This window comes from Corvus hawaiiensis, chromosome 16 (genome assembly GCF_020740725.1).
Source record: "Corvus hawaiiensis isolate bCorHaw1 chromosome 16, bCorHaw1.pri.cur, whole genome shotgun sequence".
NCBI classification, from domain to species: Eukaryota; Metazoa; Chordata; class Aves; order Passeriformes; family Corvidae; genus Corvus; species Corvus hawaiiensis.
The window spans coordinates 132,531-152,297 of NC_063228.1; the positions used below are offsets into that span (position 1 = coordinate 132,531).

The 19,767-nt window shown below is 42.6% G+C and overlaps 2 protein-coding genes across 9 annotated transcripts in view; both read right to left on the bottom strand.

The window, feature by feature from the left end:
* Positions 1-14,949, bottom strand: LOC125334300 (interleukin-9 receptor-like). Of its 2 annotated transcripts, XM_048321029.1 has the most exons (10): positions 14,923-14,949; positions 7,770-7,825; positions 6,292-6,382; positions 5,778-5,886; positions 4,307-4,500; positions 3,667-3,812; positions 3,154-3,328; positions 2,781-2,895; positions 1,658-1,742; positions 1-1,183 (listed from the first exon to the last, which is right to left on the bottom strand). In XM_048321029.1, the coding sequence occupies exons 3-10, from the start codon at positions 6,368-6,370 to the stop codon at positions 644-646; spliced, it is 1,443 nt and encodes a 480-aa protein (XP_048176986.1). In that variant the 5' UTR covers positions 6,371-6,382; positions 7,770-7,825; positions 14,923-14,949; the 3' UTR covers positions 1-643. The 2 variants fall into 2 exon arrangements, with proteins under 2 accessions (XP_048176986.1, XP_048176985.1); XM_048321028.1 differs by lacking the exons at positions 7,770-7,825; positions 14,923-14,949 and adding an exon at positions 12,787-14,766.
* IL21R (interleukin 21 receptor) overlaps positions 14,863-19,767 on the bottom strand; it is an 18,239-nt gene continuing 13,334 nt past the window's right edge. For 6 of the 7 annotated variants that reach the window (XM_048321025.1, XM_048321026.1, XM_048321027.1 and 3 more), the window contains 4 exons: positions 19,511-19,688; positions 18,118-18,214; positions 17,230-17,311; positions 14,863-16,712 (listed from right to left, as the gene is read on the bottom strand). In XM_048321025.1, coding sequence (XP_048176982.1) covers positions 15,798-16,712; positions 17,230-17,311; positions 18,118-18,214; positions 19,511-19,688 — 1,272 coding nt within the window. In that variant the 3' untranslated portion in view covers positions 14,863-15,797. The remainder of the gene's footprint in view (positions 16,713-17,229; positions 17,312-18,117; positions 18,215-19,510; positions 19,689-19,767) is intronic. The other variant, XM_048321022.1, reaches the window with a different exon arrangement.

The window sequence follows — 19,767 nt, forward strand, 5'->3', positions numbered from 1 at the left end:
GTTAAAGCAGTACATGAGGCTTACTTATTACAAAATAAAAAGTTACAACCATTCAAGATAATAAAGAACACGGCCTACTGTCTGATTATCTTTAAATAGAGCAATTACAAATTCTGATCAAATCAGGAACTCTTTTAATTCATCAATATCATATTAAGAAGCAGAATTTCCTTCTTAAGCAAAAATAGTTTCTCATTATTTTATGAAAAATCATGCATAGTTTTTACAAAATGATGGAGTTTCAATCATGGCTCATCACATTGCAAATATTTCTGCTTCCAAGAGGCACACAATTCCAATAGCTCTTCCTGAGGAAAACAGCAGGTCTGCTGCTTCCTCCTTAGACAAGAGGGTTACTGGATCTTGCAGCCAGGAGGTTAATGTAGGGAAGAGCATAGTCGTGTGTCTCTGGGACCGCAAATGGTGCTGGAGTCAGGCTTTGCCATGCCTTTAGTGGGAGTATTTGCTAGACAGAGGACTTAGTCACAATCTTCTTCTGAAGTACACAAATTGAGGATTTATTTTTAAATCATACATGTTAGAAACTGTTTGCACAGTCACCATTTAAGCTGCTTGGAAGGACAGTGTTGGGAGGTGATCTGAGAGCACAAGGAACTTCATAGGCAGTATTCCTCACGGAAGGTCACTGATCTTTCTGGTGTTTAACACGACTATTGCCATTAGAAAGCTTCAGTAGTTCAGCAGGAATCAAACCTCCTGTGGTATCATTGTCACACAAAGTACAATAGTCACTACCACTGAAGGACACATCTGCTATCCCCAAGGATTCTTGAAGCATGAGAAAGTCATCCTTTCCATGCTGTGAGTGAGAGGGATAATTCTTTCCAACACTAGGGCTCTCAAGGTTGTCTTTAATTATTTCAGAGATTTTCAGGCCAATGGTATCATCATCATGGCTTGGTGCAAACAATAGTCCTGGCCTCAACTCAATCTCTTCTGCTCTTATGTACCTGCTGGGGACATACTGCTGGCTTGGACCCAAGGTAAATTCAAAGTTCTCTTCTGCAGTAACCAGAACTGTGCTTTCTGTAGGTTTCAATGAGATTTGGGAAATCAGTTCTTGGGTGTTTGGATCAGAAATTCTATCTGCATTCACTTTGCTTGAATTGCTGGCCTCTTCTCTTTCAAGTTGGCTACAAGCCTCGTTTGGTCCAACCCACTCCTAATGAAAACATCAGTAAGGTGGGGTCATTTTGCAGTTATTCCAAAATAACTCTTCTTTCTTTATGGCTTTGGCGCAATAACCCAAATGTTTAGTGTAAATCCAACAGGCTAAGTTAGAGTAATAGGATAAAAAACCTAGCTGCTAATTTCACAAAATTTTCCAAGAATTTTTACAAGATTACACCACCAGAATATAATGCAAGCTGCTGGTATTTCTTTGGTTTTGAAAGGGTGCACCTTTTGCATTCAGTCTGAGCTGGGAGTCACTGGAGGAGCTCCACTTCTAAGGAGCAAGAAGCTGGACAGAAGCTCTGGTGGTTAGCTGGAATGTGGAAGCAGGAAACGGTGAAACTATAAACTCTCAGGAAGATCAGAACCATGTAATTCTGCCTGAACGATTAATCCCAGAAAAAAAAAAATCCTCCTGTCATGAACTGAGGGTCATAAGAAAGAAGTGAAATTTATTTCTTACCTTAAAATTCCCATTGTGCAAACTATAGAGTGGCTGAAAGAAAGCAGCTGGCGTGGGAATGCTAAAGCAGGTGAGGCTTTTTGCCCTGAAGTGAGAAAACAACACTTAAAGGGACAGTTTTTCTGTATTTTGTCTCCATGATACTGGTTAGATGAACTCCCCCACACACTTATGTTAGTAAGATTGCACAAGAAGCCCACTCATCATAATTTCTGACTTCTCATGCAACTGCTTGTCTGCCACCTGTGCATGCATTTAATGTTTAAGCTGAAGCACACTCCCGTAAGTTTCTTAGGAATATGCAACAAACTTAATATACTAGTCTATTACTCATTATATGCACTGAGCTGTTTAAGCATTTGTTTATCATCTTACTTGATCTAAACCACTGTTTCTGAAAGTGTTTTAAAGAGTTCTAGTTTCATTACATTTAAACAGAGAAATTCTTGCAGACATCCTTGCCCTTTAATAGAGTCTATCCTGTAAAAATATTTTATTGCATGGACATCATGTATTCTGTTTCTCTAAGAATGATGTGTATATGGAGCATAATAATGTATGTCAAGGCAAAAAAGAAAGCAGTAGTAGGAGATTTACCTATGCTCTGCCAGCGTAAAAAATTGCAGAGGATGGTTGAACCAAGGTTCTAAAACCACTTTTTTCTCTGTACAACATGGTCTGAAATGAATTGGAGTCAGTCAGTTTAATTTGCCTATATTGGTATTTTACCTACTGACTCCTGCCAGGAATGTAACAAGTAGCTTAACATTGACATCAGTTTAACCACCTTTATGGATTGCTGTGTACTTGCACTTTTAATTTATCTACATGAAACTTCAAAAATTTCCATGGGCTTAAATTTCTTTAACTCCAAGAGACCATCATCCTTGGGCTGTAGCCGAATTTGGGAGTCCCAAAGGTACTTTGGTCTCTTTAAGGACTGTATAGTGGGTCATTAACTATCACCAGCCAAGGAACGTGGCACGTTCCAATACTGTCAAAAGACCTTTTGGAAATGACTGAGTTTGTGCAGCAGAAACAGGAAGGAAAAGGGGTATAATGAGTCTTGATTTACCCTTTTCAGGCCATAAATATCAAGGGAAACTTAATGAAAATCACATACCTTGAGGAAATCTTGCAGTTCCAGAATAAATACAGTAGAGTGCCAAAACTCAGAGGAATTAATAAGAACTGCATAGTTTTGGTATTTAGAATCTTTTCAGAGAATTTTGGGACATCTAGGAAAAGAATCAGCACAAAAATTTTTAATAAAAATTCTGGAAGTCAAGATAGAACCCCAAATAACCAAGCACTACAAATGAAACAGCTTTTCATTTGTAGCTAAAGGCCTTAAGGAAAGTAATGTGGCTATGAATATTTGAATAAAGCTAGTTCTGATTTGAAAAGCTTCATTTTACCATGTACCTTCTTTTTTTTGTTTTTGGAACATGGACATGAAAAGAAATGAAATAAGATGAAAACAACATTCTTTGTACCTGCTCTTTGAAACAGTGTTGTCTGGCTCCACTCACTCCACTGACTGTGGTATGAATTCTCATTTTCAGAAACTTTGCAGCGAACTCTTGCAGCATAAGCAATGCCACTGCGGAGCTCTGTGGCTTCAATTTCAACCTGTGGCAGTGAACTGGGTAGTGTCTTGTTCAATGCAACCTGCAAAGTATTACAAAGCATTGCTGTTAATGAGACTGGGCAAAAGGATAGTCTTTTAAATACTCTTTTTTTGTTGTTTTTTCCCTTCTCTTTTCTTTTCCAGATTTTCTTTTCTTAGATGCAAGAAGAGGGCCTACATGATGATGGATGACTTCTGCAGGGTTCATGAGGAAGAGTTATTGAACTTCAGTATTGATGTTTTATGTAAAATCTCTCAGCCTTAATATAGGAAACTAGAAAGGCTGGCTTAAGTCACCTGGTGGAGAGCCCTGAGCTGAGTGGCAAGGCCGTTGTACCCAAAGAACAAGGCAGGATCACCATATGCCTCATCCAGTTACCTCCCAGGACATGCTGTACTCCTTATACTGCAACTCATATTGGAGAATTTCAGCGAGGTACCAAGGCACATTCCATACACTCCACCATATCTGGCACTTGCTGGCAGTGGTGTTGCTCTGGATGTTCAAAGGTGGATCAAGTTTTACTGCAAATAGAGGAGGAGTTTTTTTCATGGTATTTGGGACACCACAAAAGAAAATGCATGATATTAGGGTGACTGAAGTCATGGAAGATAAAGCTGGGTCTAAAGAGGGATACTAACACTAGCAGTAGACCAAATTAGCTTACAGGATCGGAACAGCTACAGATCTGATGTAAATTAATGATAACTCATTGAGGCAATCCAATTGCAAATTACCCAGGGCACAAGAAAACATGATGCAGATGAGAAGTATTCTTGAATGGTGCTCCAGAGCCAGCCCTCTCTGAAGTCTGGGAAAAGTCAGGATGGAGAGACTCAGTGACTGCATCCTTACTGGTGCAGTTCACACAGTGCACTCTCTGGGGATGGGCAATCTTGCTTGTTTTCATTGTTTTCACTTGCTATCTTTGAGACATCCTTTGTTAGACAGCATATCAGACCTATCCTGGAGCTTCTGGGCAGAGCCTGAGCTCACAGCTGCCCTGGTTCATACTTACTGTGTTTGCGGGGACTGTACTCTGGAAAGGTCATGTATGTGTGATTATGTCCAAAAAAGTTTCCTTGGAGAGAGACTCTATAACCATCTGTTTCCAAGATCTGGTTGGCTAAATGAATTGTGCAGTGGTACTGATTCTGTGTGCTCTCTGTGGCAGTCAGTTTGCAGCTGGCGTTGTGGCCCTTTGACCAGAGGCTAGAAGAATAAAAAGGCTGAAAGTTTTCTTTTAAGTCATACAATTAAGTGCTTTTCAGTTTATGGATGTGTGGCAGCTTAGCACACCACAACACTCTGGAAGACCATGAACCTATTTAGTGCAGACAGCAAGCAAACCAGCAATCCAAAAGCTGGCGGGATGGCAGGGCTGGATAGGGAGGAAGAAGGCACCTTCATAACCTTCATAACCTTACTGCTGAGAGCACCAGATCTCACACAAGTTGTACACAGCACCCAATAGCTGTTCCCTGCTCCCTCTGAGAGGGCTGCTGTCACTGCAGGAAAGCAGGTGGGTAGGGGGGAAGGAGTAGATGGACAGTTGGTTACAAGTGCATAGCACGGAGGTAACAATAAGCTGTACATTGAGTCCTCTTTCACTACAAACAAACCAGTACTGACAGCAAAATGTGTTGGAAGTTGGTTTGTCTTTGTGTGGTTTAGCCATTTATTGGTAATTTTTTCACATTGCATGTGATCCCACAAGAAACTGGAAGAGCAGTTTATCAGCTTGCCCATCTTTCTGTATTAATAAGAGTATTATTAATAAGAGTATAAAATCCAGTGTTAATAAGAGTTAGGCTATTTTTCACTCAACTGTAGCAGAATGTGAGGCATCTAATGTCAGAGTGGCTTACCCTCATGTAGTAGTTACTGGTGGTCAAGACAATGTTACTACATAACCTAAACATATTCATCTTAAATTATCCTATTAGTTAGCAAACTATTTATCCGGTTTCTTCTATTAGAAGAAAAACTATTCAGGTAATATTCTAAATCTCTTATTAAAGGTTATAACTCAGTGGACTTGTATTTATATATTTACTAACATAGATTAAACCATTAAGTGTTTAATTTCTAGGCAAAAAGGAAAGAAATTATTAGAAGTTGGTTAGGCAGCTTTATGTAGGATGGGCTCTGGAAGTTCCCAGGTCATGGGGACCAGAGGCTGGAAAGGGAAGGTTCTCTGCACTGAGATGCCTGCCAGAAGGGTTCTCTGAACAGATGGAGAGCCCATAGCTGACAGATCATGCAGCCATATGTGGTGGACCTTTGCAGCAACCCCTGAGGCTGCAGGACCACAAAAGAGAGCAGCTTCTGAGGCGGCCCACGTCTGGAATGATGGGGTGGCAGAACTAGCTGTGCCACAGGTCTGCTGTGGAGGGAGCAAAGCCCACAGCTGGGCCCCATCTCTGCTTCTCAGTGCTGTCCTGCCCATGCAGGGCTGGGGCTGCCACAGACAGCTCTTGGTGTCTTACTTGGTGAAATGCAGGTGGAAAGGTCCATCACCCACGGGCTTCTCCGTTACCCACATGCAGCTCACAGTAGTCACGTAGTTATTCAGGCAGCTCAGGCTGCCAGAGAGCTCTGCAGAGAAAGGAGACCAGAACTGGATTCATGTATCACTGGATGATGCCCGGCTCAGTACATCAAATAAATGCATTACTTGCTGCTACTTCCTTTGCTGACACTGCATCTAATCTTCCTCATCATGTTGTTATTCTGTTGTAACACACTCCACTCCATGAGATGAAGGTGAGATCTTAGAGCAGGGACCTTGGGCAGTGGCTACACTTTTTCTGGTGCCCAGCTTTTACAGTATGTGCTTAGTCCCCTAAGCCTGGCATTGCCAGCCAGCTGTACTGGTTCCTGGGACCTGGGAAAGGGCAGTCACAAGATCTTGTATTGCATACTGAAGGGTCTGTGAATGGAAAATTAGCACAGGCGTGTACCTGTCTTTGTACAGTGGACCTATTCCAGATCTCCTCTTACCTCTCCTTCTTCCTCCACCAAAGACCAGTGCAGCAGCAATGCACAGCTGGAGGCCCAACTGCCACACAACTCCTCCCATTCCAGATAGTATCTAAAACAGAATCATTGTTAAGAGCAGTTTTGTCAGTATTTCTACCAGCAGATTGAAGATTGGTTCTGGTTTGGCCAAATTTAGAAATATACCCTCTGAGAGAAGGCACAATCACCCCTCCCCCACCAGGTTCGGGAAAAAATAAATTTTCCTCGAAGGAAAGTGAAGAAGATAAAACTATTTATTTAACAAACACACGGGAAAGGAAAATAATGTTAAATGGTAAAATCTTTCGCTGTAGAGGAAAAACCTGGGAAAGCGTTAGAGTCCTCCCTTTGGTCTCCTCAGAGCTGGGGCTTGGGCCAGGGCCAGGCCCTCTGTGCCCGGTGGAAAGTCCTCCCGATGTGCTCTGATGTTACAGCAATCAAGCAGTCCAGTAGAAAAGGGAGAAAATCCGAAATTCCGGAGAAGGAAAAATTCAATTCTCAGTCTCTCTCCGGAGAACAAAGCAGCTGAACCACTGGCCAAAAAAACTGTCCTGGGTGCAGCCAGCCGGGTGCTTCCTCCCTCCCCTGCCACAGCTGGGAAACCGATTGCTATCTGTGTGTGACCTTTAACAAGCTGCAAACTGCTTTGAAAAAGTTTTGCTCAGTTTTTTCCTTCCCCCTCTCAGGCTCAGTTTAGAGGCATAGAAAGGCACAGGAATTAATTTCTGGGCATGGGCAGCAATATGGGATACACATCGTAAGGTCACCCCAAGACAAAGCATTAGCTGCAGTCTTCTGCCAGCCTGACAAAAGCTGATCTTGAATCTGTCAGAGAGGGCAACAACTCAGCTGTATCATTTCTTCTATAGGAACTGTTCTTCTTATGGCAGTAAATAGTACTTTGCACTAAAGCACCAGCTGCCTGAAAGGAAATCTACAATTCCTGCAATTTGATTGAGGGTGGGAGAAGGTGTGGGTCCTTCTTTCCTTCTTCCTGCATTTTTGTCATCTGGTTCATGACAATTTAAGAGCAGCAGAGAGCCACAGTGGGTTGGAACCAATGTTCATGCTTCCCCAAATCCTGTTTCTGACCATAGTCAAAACCAGATACTTGGAGAGAATCATAGCAATAGAGCATGTTTGTCTCTGAGCATTCTAATCCTGAAGGGATTGAATTTAAGGATGATTGAAGTGTATCTTCTGCAATATGGAACACTATATTTCTACAAGGTTATGCTGGGCTCACTCTCTTTCTTTTTAACAAAAAATTCCATTCTCTGAATTGTCTCCTGATGAAGTTTTAATTTAAAATTATACTTTTTCACTAAAAGTTTCTGATTTGATGATTTTATGGCACTTAATATGAAGAATACACTTAATATGAAGAATATGGACCTGATCTATTCAGCAATATGTGGTGTTTCAAAAAGGTGTTTCCAGTTTGCATTATTTGCTGTTACCTGAACAGAGCAAATGAGCCCAGCACCACTGCAAGGAGAGTGCTGCTCCAAGGAGCCTGAAACCCAGAAAACTTGGAGTGAGTTTGTAGACAGAGACCACTAATCAGTATAAACAAAAACAATTTCTTGAAAAATTAAAAAAAAATTGAAGGAACAATGTTTGCACAGACACTGAACTGAGCTTTACAGCTGGGGTAGCAAGAGGGTGGGGTAATGTTCTGTCTCAAAAGAGCCTGAGTTAGTTATTATCAGAAAAAAAAAAGAAAAAAGAAAAAAATACCAAACAAAACTTGCCAGAGATTATGATCTCTCTTTCAGAAGAACTTGGGGAAAAGGGGAAGAGTGTCAGCATAGGAGAAACAATAAGTACAGCATTAGCACAGGACCAAGCGGATATAGCCTGGCTATAGAATAAGATTGTGACTTCTAACCAACAAAGAGTCTGAAGAAGTCTTGAATAGAAGTGAGCAAGAAAAAGCCTATGCTTAGCAAGGACTGTAATGTAATCATTAGGATTAATAATAATCATTAGGATTGTTTTACTGAAGAGATTAAATTATCTGATCCATGACCAAGAATATCCTTCCAGTCATGAATTTCACAAAGCTAGACAGCAGCATCCACGTATAACTTCTTGCATGTGATTATGCCTGCCTATAGTGTCCCTTGTCTGAATTAAATTGTAAAATAATTACGATGTTTCAGGAACTGATCAAGAGAAAAGGAGTATTTCTGGCTTTTACTTCACCACCTCTTCATTTACGGGTTTTTCATAAATATCCTGTTTTGCTGCAGACTTTCTTCAGAGTGGGGGTTGTCGAGAGGAAGCGTCACCATTAGCTGATTTTAGCTGAGGGAGGCTGGGAGGCATGAAGCCTCTCCTGCTTATCATTCTAATCAGGTTTGCTTATGATCCCTGTGATAAATACAGTAATACTGACTAAATATGAAATAGAGAGAGCTGCATTAAGTAGAATTATACATATGCTTACAAGAACTTGTTCAGGCACACAAACAAATAAATAAACTGAGGTCAAGATAAGTAAACCAGGACAGAACGTTTCCAGGTAATTGCTACTAATTTGATAAACCCCTCCGCCCCACCCCCCCAAGTAGTTCTTTGTTCAGTTCTGCAATGTTTGAAATGTGGCAGATATTTCTGGCTCTCTAGCTCACCTGGAAACAAATACAACATGTTTAAATGCAAATTTTTGTGTTAGAAGCCATAAATGTTAGTCATAAGTAGGCCATGTAACACTGAATTCTGAAAGACTTATCAAAAAACAACTTCAGGAAATAGCACATAACCAGCTGAGTGAGATTCTGCAGCACATTAATGCAATTAGAGGAGCTAACATACAGACTGTGGATATATATTAATTAAAAGAAAAGTTATTGCAGCTACACGTAGCATTTTTAACACCATTAATTAGTTTCTTCTGTTGGAATCAACACTTTAAAAAAAAATTGCTGTCAATATGAAAATGGTTCTGAAAAGGGCTATAAGAACAATATAGTCCTGGAGAACTTTACTCAGAAATCAACAATTAAAGACCAAGTGAATCTCTTTAACTTAAGCGAAGGAAAGGCTAAGTAGTCATTTCACACCAGCCATAAGTATCTTACATGAGAAGATCATTTCAGGTAGGAGAAAAATATTTTCTTTTCTTTTTTTCTTTTTTAAATCCACAAGAAAGAAATGGAAATAATCCAGTAGCTGGACACTGAAGGTAGATACAACTAGGCAGAAACAAGTGAAGAATTTGTACAAAAGGGATCTATCTTTATTGCTGAAACCTCTTGCCTAAACATATGCAAGACCTGTAGTCTATAGATCTTGGTTAGGTATCTTAAAAAGAATAAAAAATCCTATTAGCTCAGATGGAAGTCCAGTTCTAGCAGCACAGCTGATGCTAGCAGATGCTAGCAGTGGAAGACAAATCAACTTCTTAGTCAGATGTCTTGGGGACCAGACTGCTTGCTGCTTTCTTGTGTTCTAATGTCCAGTTTCTGCAACACTGCAAAGTTGTGGGTGAAGGCAGAAAAGCCGTAGTGTCAAGAAGGGAGAACCACCTTCGCTCTGCAGGGGAGAGACAAAATGTCTGAGATGATGCCCTGAAATGATACACCAGGTATGTTGCCAGCAATCGATTGGCACCAGGAGGTGGTAGTGACCTTGATTTCCAAGGTGGTCTCAAGCTGGTTGCAATGGCGGTTCCATCCTTTCTGTATGTTTCTGCCTGTTTTCTTCTCGAGGAAATGAGCTGTGCCTTTCCCCTCCCCTCCTGTGGTTCCTGCCTCCACTTCCCAAAAGCAATTTTAAGTAATTTTAACCAGAATTTGTACAACACATTTTCCAAATGCTCTCAACTGCTTATTAATAGAAAGACAGATGATTGACTGTTATTGCTAAACCTGTTAACTTCCCAATTTGGGGTCCAGTTGAACACATAATAAAAAAACATTTTCTTGTAAGAATTTGTAAGGTAAAATAAATTATTTGATGGATACCACTGAGAGGGGAAGTAGTACAAGCAGTTGACAACACAGTGTCAGCATGTGGGTAGCCCAGATATCATCTAGGTTTTAGAAACTCTGTAAAGCAGACCTTTACAGGGAGACTTGAAGAATGAGGTTGATGTAGCCCAAGAGAATTGTAAGCAGTGCCTTCAATGTGTAAGCAGTAGCATGGAGGATGATTAGGAGAAGTAGATTTAATGATCTAGTGGGAGGTGGGAGCTGACATCATAGAGTTAACTTCCAGATGGGGAAGTGAGAGATGACAAGAGGACAAGAAGAGTCTGTCAGTGACTTTAAAAGTGGGGACAAGAAACTTGTGCTTGATGAGATAGAGAAAGAGAGATAGAAGAATTGTACAGATAAACGTAATGGGCTCAAAGGGATGAACACAAAAAAGATCTTTGTGTCTCTGACTTTTGGATGACTACAAGTAAGATCAGGTTTACAAAGGCCTGATAAAACATGAAGTATCATATAAGAGCATGAGCAAGGATTCACGTGGAGATGTATGCATAAGATTCTTCAACATGCTTGGGTATCCTTTGATACATGTGATATTATGTGCCAGACCACAGCAGCCAGCCAGGAGTCCTAGGTTTTATTCCGCTTCTGACATCAACTTTTATATAAAGTATATTTCTTAATCTGTGTAATTTTTTCTTGTTGCAGCTCATTCACATGGTTTTTTACGCTCACCTAAATCTTAGAGGAAGTCAGAAGCTTCAGGCTCTGATTTGGCAGTGGCTCTGGACTCTTTCAAAATGTATTTTGTTCATTCTCACTCCCAGAGCAAAATACTGATGTTAACAAGACACTCGACATGATCTAGCAATGCATGCTTGCAGCCCAGAAAGCCCGTCATATCCTGGACTTCATCAAAAGCAGCATGACCAGCACGTTAAGGGAGGGGATTCTACCTCTCTACTCTGCGCTTGTGAGACCCCCACTTGCAGTACTGTGTCCAGTTCTGGGGTCTTCAACATAAGAAAGACATGGAGTTGCTAGAGCAAGTCTGGAGGAAGCCACATGATCAGAGAACTGGAGCCCCTCTGCTATGGAAATAGGATGAGAGAGCTGGGCTTGGTCAGCTTGGAGAAGAGAAGGCTCCAGGGAGAATTTGGAGCCCCTTCCAGTACATAAAAGAGGTATAAGAAAGCTGGAGATGGACATGTAGTCATGGGGCAAGGGGGAATGGCTTCCAACAAGCAGAGGGCAGGGTTACATGGGGTACTGGGCAGAAATTTTTCCCTGTGAGGTCAATGAGACACTAGCACAGGCTGTCCAGAAAAGACATCCCTACCCCATCCCTGGAGGTCTTCCAGGCCAGCTTGGATGGGGCTTGGAGCAACCTGCTCTAGCGGAAGGTGTTGAGGTCCATGGCAGAGGGTTTGAAGATCCCTTCTAACCAAAGCCATTCCAGGATTCTATGATACAACAAGTGGTGCACAGTGGGAGCAGACACAGCAGACCTGGACCCTTGAATGCTCAGTTTCTGTTCCTTACATCTTAGCAACTAGTTATAAATGACCTGCTCTCCCTTGGCCATAATCCCTTCCTTTGCGTACATCTCTTCCCCAGGCAGCACCAACAGGCACTACAGAAGGCAGGACACTGGCACCTAAAAAAGTAAAACAGTGACAGGCAATAGCATGTCTGTACCAACAGGTACACCCCTTCATCCATTAAGATTAACCAAAGTGCAGAGTCTCCAGAGCAATCTGTTGTGCTACTACATGTAATTGGAGGGATACCCATTGTAAACAATCATCGCTGCCTGTAAGAAAAGATTTTTGTAGGTCCTTTAAGAAAAATTAGTGATACATTATCTACCTTCTGAATATGTAGGCCTCTAAGCACGTCTGACAGAAGCACATCAAATGCGCGTAACAGGCTCACATGAGACTTATCCCGGGGAATAAGGAAAAAGTAGTTGGATTTTCTTATCTGCATAGATTATGAGAGAGAAGCCCATATAACCAGCCGTTTTCTCTCTTCATCTTTGGACAGCCATTTTCCCAACAATTTGATGCCCACAAACAGCCATGTACTTCTAGATTTGATATACTTGGATCCCAGGAAAAAAGCTGCTACAAAGGATGACTGCAATAAAGCAATATTCATACACACACATATATACACACACATTTTAAAAGTTTGTTTATGTCTGCAAAGTCCCAAACACTGAGGACTATTTTGGCTGGATTCCTTTACATTCATCTCTTGCAATCAGAGGGAGCACCTTGTTCAAGATGGTCCTTCTTTCAAGCGCAATCCATCAGAATTAATGCAATAGTGTTACTTTGTGCTCAGCAAACTATCAGAACAAAAGTGCAAAGACACTTCTGGTCATTCTTTTGTTCTAGGTTCCTAGTTCAAGAAACAATATAGAATTCCACATTTACATAAAGAAAATATTTTTCAATATTTTAGCTCAGTAGATGTCCCCTAACATTACATACTGGAATGCATAGAACAGAAATACGTTAAACTGTCTTACCGGCTCAAAAGAAATGTCGCTTTTCACACTGCTTCTGTCCCTTGATAGTGTGGTTTGATGATCAGGCAGTAGCAGCAGTGGCATAATAAAGCAGAGCTTACTGCGCCTGATTTTAAAGATAATCTCAAGAACCAATGAAAAACTACTCCGATTATCAGATTGAGTTAAAGTAACTATATATGTAATTTCTCATTAGTCATGGAGAAACAGGAATTTCTCCTAAAGGGTTAACATTTAAAAGGCCAAGTAATTTGCCGAATAGAAAAGTATCTGCTTGCAACTTTTATATAAACAGGCCAACAAAAGAGCTTTCTAAGAGACTTAAAGTAATTTCCTAGTGCTGTCTGAATGTGGGGCAAAACTGCTTCCACCCAAGACCTGTGCCCAGCTGTGCTCAGAGCCCTGCAGCACCCCTGAGCTGCCCTATCCTGTACTTCTTCCACAGCCAATTGCTGCACTGTGCTCAAAGGGCAGCTCTGGAAGCAAAGGCAAACAAGCATTGCAGTGCTTCCTTGTCCTGGTCCTAGAGTTCCTATAAGGAACAGATTTTCCCATGCCCAGCTGCAATGATGCAATGGCAGTGTTACAGCCAGAAGGCATCAAGTCAGTCCTGTACATGAGTCTAGTGCCAGAGAACAGAGAGAAGCAGTCAAAGACCAGGCTGAATAACAGTGTCAATATCAGCTTCTGGGGCCAAGAGACAGGGAGACAAGGGCCATGCAGAAATGTAGATGGACATTTCCAAATTGGTGTCAGAACAGATTGTGGTGCTTCTCCCAGTACCTGCTTTTTGACCCTATCATTCCTGGGGGAAAAAAAACTTCCAAATTAGAATGCTAGATCAGGGACATTTGCAGTTTGCTCATAAGAGGCACTGAAAACCCCCCACCTCAAACCCCTCCACAAACACAGTGACAACTCACTGACCAAAAGTTTAATTGTTACAGCTTGCTTCAAAGGGAACAACTTCCCTTACTTTAATACCCTTGTGCCGCACACTTGTTCGTGAAGTCTGCCTCCTAGGGTAAACAAAGATAACTTCCAGCCGAACATGACAGCAAACCACCACTTCTATCAGATGTACAGCCAGAGTGTGTTCCAATAACAGAAACAGCTCCTTCAGCAGTTCTGGGGCCATCAATACAAACGGAAACAAAGAGCACACAGAACTGAGATATAAAGGGCCCCAGAAAAACAAGCGAGTTTCTCCCTTAAGCAGCGTGGGCTCAGTTAGCACAGTGTAGTTTCTGAAGTCAAAATAGCTGTGAGATGAAGCTGCAGAAGTTTGTGTTGAGACCATCAGAAATGCTTCTGCCCAGTACACATTTGCATCAACATGATCATCATGCAAGCAGCCCTTGTAGGACAGTGTGGGGCAGTCAGCTCATCAGGGCAGTGGAGTTGGCAGCAGAGGATCGCCCCTTGTGGAGGGCCTGTGAGGGACCAGTAGAGCAGCAGGGAAGATGCATCAGCACAGGAAGACAACACCTCCCATGGCTTAATCACAGCAGATGACAAGAAAAATGGAAGATAAGGAGGGAAGACCAAAGAAGCTAATATATCTTAGAGCAGTACCCAGGAAACTGCTGGGCAAGGGATGTATTGAGGGAATAATAACAACATGGGCAAAACTAAGTCATGTAGGTCCAAAATCAACATAGCAGATACCATGGCGTATCTGAACAATCAAACCAGAGGATGTGGATGCAATGCAGTACTGTCCCAGCACTCACCTATGAAAGAAATACCTTCTCTTTACTACAGTGCTCTCTTCTGTTTAGGGAGCTGTGGGGTTGCCTATAGTCTCAGGTAAGAGGAGGAGGTGAGGGAAGAGAGTTTATTGGTATCATAGGAACAACAGATTACTACTACACTGGAAACATGCATTGTTCACCACAAAGGTTCTCTCAAGATACGACCTTCTGGACCAAGCAGCCTATGGGTTAGTAGCACCATGCCCATGCAAGATGAAGGTCTTCACATTCAATTTCAGTATTACAGTGACTTTTTAAGACAATTATCCTGAACAAATCAGAGATACAGAGATGTCAGAGAAAAACAGATTCACTGTTACAGTGCAGTTTCATATCTGGCTTTATTAGCTAGCAGAAATTGCTCAAAATTCGTGTTACTGACCTGTTAACTGCAGCAGAGCAAGTCCAAGGCAGAAGTAGCAGGCATATCTAGGTAGGACAACATTTCAGTAATTTTGGCATAACTCTAAAAGCAGCTAAATTAATATGCTTGAAAAGTGCAGGGAGAGAATCTGACTCAATAGAAAAGCCTAATAGCGAGAGTTTGTTTAGAATTTTTTATGTTTTGAAGACTTTTCATTTGCAGACTCCACCTGGAAAGGCAAAGTCCTTCTGAAACCTGAGTTGTGCTTGGTCTCCAGCACACACATTTCTGTGGTGATTACATAAAAATTGGTTTTGATCCCCATGGACATGTGTGGAATCCTCTGTAATTAACAAACTACTACAGCTGAGTTTAAAGAGCCTAAGACAGTAGAAGGAAAAGTAACATCACATGTTGCTTGGAAAGGGTAGGGGAACTTTAATGTAGCAAACATGCTTGCCATGGGTTATGTTTCTAAGGTTCCATGCACAGCCAAACTCTCAAGTCATGTGAGAATACCAGGGAAAATAACCTAAAGTTCTGTACTCTTTATAAGGTTACTGCAAAAAATTTTGCACATCTACATAAGCCAAAGAATAATTTTCAAGGTACAGTTGGGGTTTTTTTCTGACATTATAAAGGAGGGTTGATCTATGATTCTAAAATCCTCAAACCCCAGCAAAACCCAGGAACAATCAATCACAACAAATTTGAGACATTAATAGGATAAGTGGCAATAGAAATAGGCATATTTCTGTGGACTTAACAGGTTTCAGTTTGTGCAATAGAGATTACACAAAGTAAACTTTGTTTCTCTTCTGAATTTTGCTAACACTTTGCTCCTGGCACACTATGGAAAAGGCCCCACACTCCTCCAGGCAACATCAAAGGCTTTAGTTTGTCTCTGTCCCACTGACAGGGCTGTCAGAGCGACAGGAGACCCACTGCTTGACGTAGCTCCGCGGAAAGTCTTGTCCCTCCTGCTCAAGAGGGATGGGACCACAAATGGTCTGACTGTTTTGCCCAAATTCACAGTCAACTGGACTTCCACAGTCTGAGTCCACAAAGCCACTGTCAATAGTGTCCAAATCTACACAGATCAAAGGGTAACTATCACCAGGCCTTGTATTGTGAGGGAAGAAGTCATAGGAGCCTTCACTGTAAGAAACACTTTCACCATCAGGAGAAGGTAGAGAACCTGAATTTTCCAAATCCCACTGATGAGGCTGCAAGCAAAGGGCTTCTAGGATGCTCCCCACCCCTCCTTCCACTCCCCTTTCTCCTTGCTGGTTGACTGGGACACTTGTGCTCCTCAGGTGGTCTGTGGACACAGAGCCTGAAGCAAGTATTTTGTCCTGTGTGCTCAGATCGGCCAAATGCAAGTCACTGGATATCCTTCTGTCTTCCTCATCAATGTTAACCTTGGGGTAAGCAGGTTCTCCAGCACTATCATCTTCCTTGTTGGTATGCTCATGTTCCCTGTACACATGGTTACAGCTGCACTGGCAGTTACAAGATGTAAATTCATCAGCCACAGTCACTGTATCAATTGACAAGTGCCCATATGACTGGTCCTCAGTCCCACCACTACTGTTTACACTACACCACAGGGACTGGCTATCTTGACCTGGGACAGTCAGGCAAGACACAGAGGGCTTGCAAGGCAGATTCTTTCTCAGCTCATGCAGCTCTTCCTGTGGGGTGCTGTTGGAAGGATGCATCGTGTAAACTTCTAGGACTTCTGGAAGGACTATTCCCCATTCAAAGAAATCAAAGGTCATTTTCATATGGGATGCACCAACCCACTTCTGCAGAAAAGGACACACAGGGAGAGAGAGGTTAGCATCACTAGGTTTTAAGTTCCACAGAAATAACCAGAGTTCTTAGGCTTTTAGAGGCAAAATCAAACTCTACAGTCACTGATTCCTCCAATATAACAGTGTAGGAGATACTGTTATTATGAGACACAGGCAACTGCAGGAGAACTAACTGAAGTAATTGAAAATAATTAGCCCTGAGAGGTTTGCATGGCTTTGCAGTTTTCTCTGACACTCCCGTCAGGATCCCAGGCTTCACAAACCACATGAACTCAGCTCACACACTGAGGCAGCACTTACAGAGAATAAGGAGTAGAGATGTAACATAAAGGTCTTCATGGCACCAAACAGATACTGGAAAGCTATGGTTCTTATATCTGGAGATGTTTGGCATTCCTTTGAGACAGATTTCCCCTTCTACTGCCCTAATGAGAATCCTTTGCCCAGGATAGCATGGTAGCCTTTTAGTCTGTCATGTACTCCACTCATTTGTGTAGCCCATTTATACCTTAAAATCTCCATTATGAGCCACATAAAGAGGTTTGAAAAAGGGAGCAGGGTCTGGGATGCAAGCCATCTTCTTCCACAAGCTGGAAGAGAAAAGAGAAAGGCTTTGGGGTTAAGCACATATTACAGATGCAAAGCAAGGCATCTCCAGATCCGTTTCAAGGAACTGGAATCACCTGCCCAGCCTTGTGAGTTAGCAAGTGGCTGAGGTTCCAAGGATGTCTTGTGCTGCCAGAGCCATCTAATGGCCTTTCTTGTGAACCTCACTGGAGGTGAGGCCTCAGCACTTGCACACAAATATTCACACTAAGGAAAGAGGTTCCAGTTTTTTCCTTCCTGGAAAAACACCAGATGCTATAAAGGCATTTTCCACTGAGGTTTGTGGTCTGCAGGCCAGAACTCTGCCCTATGCAATTCTGCTGTGGACCTGGGCTGTGCCAGCCCTGTTGCTGCACCAGCCCTCCTCCATGTCAGCACCTCATATCTCTTCAAGGGCATGAGAAGCCTCTGAGAGGGACAGAGGCCTCCAGCCAGCATTGAAGGACCTATGTCAGCTTTGGAAAGGGCCAGGCCAGCTCTGGCTACTGCTCTATCTGGCAATTGCAGAGCACAGACAAGACCAGGAGAACAGCTCAGGAAGCTTTCTGGTCCTTGCTTCATCCTCATGTGCCAACATCTTGTCCCAACCAGATGAATGGCAGCAGAGTCCCAGAGAAAAGCTGGTCACTCCTCGCAGTACATCAGCTAGGGACCATACTTGGCTGTCCCTTACAGGCCCATAGCTGCCTACTCATAGGTATACAAGACTCAAGGAAGGCTGCATGTGAACACCCCATCTTTATCAAGATGGAATAAAAACATTAACTCCCACTTCCTGAAGCATTCTTACCTCTGCTGTTTGACCAGAAAGGTTGTGATTGAGGCCATGATTGCCACAACAATACCAAACAGCAACAGCCATTCCATGCCTGCTGTCTGTGTCACTGCTGAAGAAAGAGACAAGGTCATGCAGACTCACTTTGTATTTATACCCTGGTCAATAAACAGGAGATGGTGAGGAGAAAAAGTTTTTGGAACAGAAAGAGTTGTCAAGCATTGGAATGGGCTGCCCAAGGAGGTGGTGGAGTCACTATCCTTGTTCAAGAGACTGGACATGGCACTTAGTACTATGATCTAGTTGATAAAGCAATGATTGGTCAAAGGTTGGACCAGATGATCTTGGAGGTCTTTTCCAACCTAAATGATTCTATGAGACACCCTTAATTTCTATCCCAGATTCTCTCACAGGGATATTGACGCTATCATCTGGGCCCCAGTACTCCAGACAGGTCTGATTGAGGATGCTCAGAGAAGACTGCATCAATGAAAGGAGCAGTACATCAGCTGCCCTATGACCTGGCTGCACCAGAGACAGACAGACAACATACTTAGGGCAGGACAGCTCCTTGCCACTAAGACCCCTGTTGTTTCTGACTCCTGGTTTAGGGACGCCTCCACAAGTGATCTGTGAAGTGAAAAAGTGCAGTTGATTAGAGACTAGATGACTGCTTGTTGGCTGCTCTCCACCTGTGATGGAAAGGGGCACCTTTGAGATCCAGAACTCAGATATCCCTTAGCAAATGGAGCCTGGCGGCCCTGCTGCCACAGCACCACGTAAACCCTGTAATACTTCAGTTTGAGCTGCAGATGAGTGAAAGCAGGGAAGCTCAGCACATGCTACTGGCATTGACCAGTCATTTTTCACCTGTTCTCCTGGAGCAAAGGCTCCTTATTTTCATAGCCTCTGTTCCACCATGACAAGCATCAGTGTACTTCTGAGTATAAAGTACTGTGAACTCCCTGCAGAGTGGTGGCTACCAAACAAAACACCCATGCCCAGCATGATCAAACATCAGAGTCCAGACACAGAACTCAGGTTTGAGAGCAGGATCCCCCTCCCCTCAGCTGAAGACAACACTAAGACCCAGTAGAGGAGATCTCCCCCATTTCTGAAGTCTGCAAGCAGGACCCTGGACATTTGACACTCAAAGGGAAGCTAAAGGCTGCACTCCTGCAAGTGGCAACCATATGTACAGCCAACCCCACCAAACACTCTTTCTTTTGTCACACAGTGAGAATGTCAATACTGACAGCCCAGGCCTCGGGTTCACATAACCAGTAAGGAAGCTAACCGTACCTGTCTTTACTGGACTGTTTAAAATTTGTTCTAATTAATTAGATTTTATTACATTTCTGAAAGCATTCTCTGACGCTGGACTTATTGAAAGGGAAAGGAGATGTACCGGCAGGGCTGGTTTTCAGTGACAGCGGAGAACTCCATTCACTCCAAAAACCACCATAGCCACTGTCTTCCCGGGGTCTAGCTCTCACTTGGAACTCGTACTCAGTGTTCGCCTGTAGTTCCCATGGCAGGAGCACCAATGTCCGCTTATCTTCATGAACAGCTTTAGTCTTCTGAGTCTGTGAATGATTAAACACCAAACACTAGAGTGACTGCTCTTACTTTGCTCTCTCTGCTGCACAGTGAGGATGCCTGCAA

Excerpts from the sequence above, each read along its gene's own strand:
- LOC125334300 (XM_048321028.1), bottom strand. The coding sequence starts at position 12,870 with ATGCCACTGCTGCTACTGCCTGATCATCAAACCACACTATCAAGGGAC. Across the intron at positions 3,329-3,666 it reads AGTACAGCATGTCCTGGGAG|GTTGCATTGAACAAGACACT; the intron begins GTAACTGGATGA and ends AATACTTTGCAG. Across the intron at positions 1,184-1,657 it reads TGCACAATGGGAATTTTAAG|GAGTGGGTTGGACCAAACGA; the intron begins GTAAGAAATAAA and ends TGTTTTCATTAG.